The 4,757-nt window shown below is 36.6% G+C and overlaps 1 protein-coding gene across 1 annotated transcript; it reads left to right on the top strand.

The window, feature by feature from the left end:
* Positions 1–337: 337 nt before the first annotated feature.
* Positions 338–3,244, top strand: LOC110717147 (zinc finger MYM-type protein 1-like; the record flags this gene model as incomplete). Its single annotated transcript, XM_021895785.1, has 3 exons — positions 338–560; positions 887–2,473; positions 2,599–3,244. Coding segments are annotated over exons 2-3 (2,232 nt in total), but the record flags the coding sequence as incomplete, so codon positions are not given.
* Positions 3,245–4,757: the final 1,513 nt, after the last annotated feature.

Here is a 4,757-nt window from a genome sequence, read left to right as displayed (position 1 = left end):
ATGGTGAATTTGTGAAATGTTTGACACTTTAGTTCCTCTTCGTCTTCCTCAGTTCCTCTTCGCATAAATTAATTAATTAACTTAGTCTTCATCTAAATTTGTTTAATTGTTGATAATTGATATTACTTGTTAGTTATGAATTAGTAATACTAAATTTGATTCTTTGAACCCTAAATCCCTAATTGTTCAATAATCAACTCAATTGTTCAATAATCAACTCAATTTCAATAATCCCTAATTGTTGTGATTTTGTGAATTGTTCAATGAAATTCTGAATGGTGAATTTGTGAAATGTTTGACAATTGACACTTTACATACTTGTTCAAGCTGTGATGCTATGATGCTGGCCTGCTGCCCTGTGAGCTTGTGATTTCAAGCTGTGAAATGGTGAATTTGTTAATTGTTCAAGCTGTGATACTGCCTGCTGGCCTGCTGCTCGCCTAGTCGGCAGTCGCCTGCTGCCCTGCTCCACTGCTCGAGAGTCGAGAGCGTGCTCTGCGCTCACCGCTCTTCGCTTCGTCGCTTCTTCTAAAGTCTAATCTCCTATTCTCATTTTGCTAGTAAGTTGATTTCTAATTTTTAGTTTAAAATTCTAATCTTCAATTTAATCAAGTCTAATTAGTTAATTCTATTAAACTTTGGTTGATTTGTTAGTTGTTCACTTCAAGTCTTCAATCACTTGTTTGTTTGGTAAACTTTGAACCTTTTGTTAATGAGTAATGACCTTAATGTAATAATGTTGTTGGGTTTTAGATGAAATTTGAACCTTTTTGACCATGTGAATATGTGATTATGTGAATTGTGGTTTGTTTGGTAAAATGATCTTTGTAAATAATTTTTCTGGGGAATTTTGCTTGCTTTAGTTGATTATTTATTCAAATTTCAGAATGAAGAGAAAACGCACTCCAAATGAACTGCAAAACATTACTAGCTTCTTTGCTAAAAAGAATCCTACTTCAACTTCTCTTCCACATCCCACACAAAATGAACAAACTATATCTCCACCTCAACAGAGTGAACAAACTATATGTCCACCTCAAGAAAGTGAACAACATTCATCTCCATCTAATTATTCCACTCAAAATTCCCCTCAAAATGAACAAGGCCAATGTTCTCCTAATGCCCCAATCTTTGGTGAAAGATTAAGTGAACATGAATTTGCTAATCTTCCACAAGATCCAGGAAAGAGGAGAAAGATGAGTCAATTTCATAAAGATGATAGAGATTTAGTGAGAAGAATTTACATTCAAAGAAAGCCTTGTCAGCCCAAAGACTTTATATTTCCTCAAACTTCTATTTTTGGCAAAAACCGTCGCTTTTGTGCTAAGTGGTTTGATACTTGGACTTGGCTTGAGTATAGTGTGGAAAAGGATGCTGCCTATTGTTTCCCTTGTTATCTATTCAAGGATGAAAATGCATTTGGAGGTGATGCTTTTGTTAGTGATGGTTTCAAATCATGGAATCGATCGGATTTAATAAGAAAACATGTGGGTAAGCACACGAGTGCACATAATAATGCAGTGTTAGCTATGGATTTGTTCAAGAAGCAAAAGTCAAGCATCACACAAGCCTTGACAAAACAAACCGCTGAGAGTACAAATGCATATAGGATGCGACTTGAAGCTTCAATTGAATCAATCCAATGGCTTTTACTCCAAGGGTTGCCTTTTCGTGGTCATGATGAAAAAGAAAGTTCCTTAAGAAGAGGTAACTTTCTTTCACTTTTATCCCTTATTTCCAAAGGTAACCCTGAATATTCTAAAGTTGTTTTCAAAAATGCTCCTAGTAATTGTCAACTTACTTCTCCAAAAGTCCAAAAAGATATCATAAATGCATGTGCAAAAGAGACAACTAAAGCAATGCTTGAAGATATTGATGGTGGTTTGTTTTCTATCCTTGCTGATGAGTCCGCTGATGTTTCTGACAAGGAACAATTGGCTCTTTGTTTGAGATATGTTAATAGAAAGGGAGAAGTGTGTGAGCGTTTACTTGGTATTGTGCATGTTGTAAACACTGCTTCTTTGACTCTCAAAACTGCTATTGAATCCTTATTAATGGAGCATTCTTTGTCTTTCTCTCAAGTACGGGGTCAGGGTTATGATGGGGCAAGTAATATGCAAGGTTCTATTAATGGCCTTAGGACTCTTATAGAGAATGAGTGTAAAGAAGCTTATTTTGTCCACTGCTTTGCTCACCAACTTCAATTGACTCAAGTTGCACTTGCTAAAAAGAATTCAGATTGTGCTTGGTTATTTGTTGATGTACTTGCACCTCTGTTGAACTTTGTGGGGGGTTCACCAAAAAGGAAAGAGTTTCTTCGTGAAAATCAAGCTCAAAGAGTGGTGGATGCTTTGTCTCTAGGTGAACTTGAAACGGGTTCAGGTTTAAATCAAGAACGTGGATTAGGTAGACCTTGTGATACTCGTTGGGGATCTCACTTCAAGACAATCTTGAATGTACTTGACTTATTCCTGTAATCCTTGGTTCTCTTGAGGATATTGCAAAAGTATCTGATACAATAGATTCTAATAGAGCTCAAACACTTACAAATCTTCTGATGTCCTTTGATTTTGTGTTTGTGGCACACTTGATGGTTAGTATATTTGCGATAACAAATGCTTTGAATGTGGCCTTACAAAAGCACGATCAAGACATTGTGAATGCAATGGCCATGGTTAATGTAACCAAGACTAATTTGCAAAAAATGAGAGATGAAGGATGGGATTCTCATATGGAACAGGTCATTTCTTTTATTGGTGACTATGACATTGCAGTTCCAGATATGGAGGCTAAATATGTTGTTCCCGGGAGGAGGTTGTTTCGAGGTAAATGCCCACAAGTGTCTAATTTACATCATTTTCGAGTTGAAGTTTTTTTTGGTGTCATTGATCTTCAATTGCAAGAACTTGAAAATCGATTTCCCGAAATAACTAAAGAACTACTTGTGTGTATGTCTTGTTTGAGTCCTGTGGATCGTTTTTCTAAGTTTGACAAGGAAAAATTGATTAAGCTTGCAAAATTCTATCCTAATGAATTTCCAAGTTCAGAATTGATAGTCTTTGGTCATACACTTGAGAGTTACATTTGTTCTGTTAGAGGAGATAACAGGTTTTGGAATTTGAAGGGTCTTAGTGAGCTTTCAATCAAATTGGTTGAAACGGGATTGTCTGAAACTCATGATAGGGTCTATTTACTTTTGAAGTTGGTGTTGCTTCTTCCTGTCGCAACGGCAAGTGTGGAAAGGGTATTTTCTGGCATGAAGCAAGTGAAAGACAAACTACGAAATAGCATGGGAGATCAAATGTTGAATGATTGTTTAATTACTTATTTGGAGAATGATTTGTTTTTGAATGTTAGCATGGAAGATATCATGAATCGATATCAAAACATGAAAACTCGTCGAGAACTATTGTAATTTGTAATAAGTTTGCATTACTATTTAGTTGTCGTTTGTAGTATTATATGAACATTTGGTTGTATTTTGTACTGTTTTGAATATTTGGATGTATTTTTTAGTACTATTATTTGGTTGTTCGGTAAATTTTTTTTTTTTAGATACTTGATTATCGATTGTGACTCACCAGTCGGAAATTCCTGGGTCCGCCACTGCTCCCACAAATCGCAGCCAAAGAACCGCGACCAACCTTATTCTTCACGAACAACAGCCTTGTTGTCGTTCCCGATCCTCGAACCAACGATAAAATCCCCAATTGCGGTTCAACTTAGAGCCAACGTATCTCTTGATTTAGGGTGGTTTGGGCGGTTTCAAGCGACAATTCAAGCTAACACTTCAAGTGGTTTCAGGCAAATATTTGGTCAGATGCTCAGGCGCGCGAGTTGTTCAGGCGAAAATTCAGCCTGTATCTGGCAAAAATTCAGGCTATTCCTTTCGATTATTGGTGTAATTTTTGGGTGTTTCCTGTTGCAATTTTCAGGTCACTTCCAGGGCGTTTAGGCGGGGTTTCCATGCGACCGGTCGGTCCTTGGGTGGGGGAAGAGGGCTGCGTGTAGGGGAGGGGGAGAGGTGGCGGTGGTGGTGGGGAGGTGGTGGCAGGTTGGATTTTTTTTTTTTATCAAAAAATTAAAAGTTATTAAGTGGAGCGATTTCCGTAAATAATGCTAAAATAAAAAATAATTCCGTGTATACGTTGTTTTAAAAAATATTTCCCACCAAACCGTCCACGTAGGCTCAGATTTTTGGCTTTTTTTTGCTATTAATAAACCGCTAATAAAGATTGCGGTTCTACACAAATTAAAACCGCTAATTGTATTAGAGGTTCTTCAAATAGAACCTCTAATACCATTAGCGGTTCTATTTGAATAACCTGAAATGGTTAGAGGCTCTTTAAATAGAACCTCTAATGGTATTAGCGGTTCTATTTGAATAACCTGAAATGGTTAGAGCTCTTTAAATAGAACCTCTAATGGTATTAGCGGTTCTATTTGAATAACCTCTAATACCATTAGCGGTTCTATTTGAAGAACTTGTAATGGTTAGAGGATCTTTAAATGGAACCTCTAATGGTATTAGCGGTTCTATTTGAAGAACCTCTAATACCATTAGCGGTCTTATTTGAAGAATATAAACATTAAGCCTAATAAGTTACTGAGTATTTTAAGTATAAACCGCTAATGTCATTAGCGGCTTTAATAAATGAACCGCTAATGACATTAGCGGTTCTTTTTTAAAATCCGCTATTGTTATTAGCGGTTTATAGCCTTGGATTTTACAACCCTACACTAATACTACGTGTACG

This window comes from Chenopodium quinoa, unplaced genomic scaffold (assembly GCF_001683475.1).
Source record: "Chenopodium quinoa cultivar QQ74 unplaced genomic scaffold, ASM168347v1, whole genome shotgun sequence".
Taxonomy (NCBI): Eukaryota; Viridiplantae; Streptophyta; class Magnoliopsida; order Caryophyllales; family Amaranthaceae; genus Chenopodium; species Chenopodium quinoa.
This window is presented reverse-complemented; position numbering and strand designations above follow the sequence as displayed.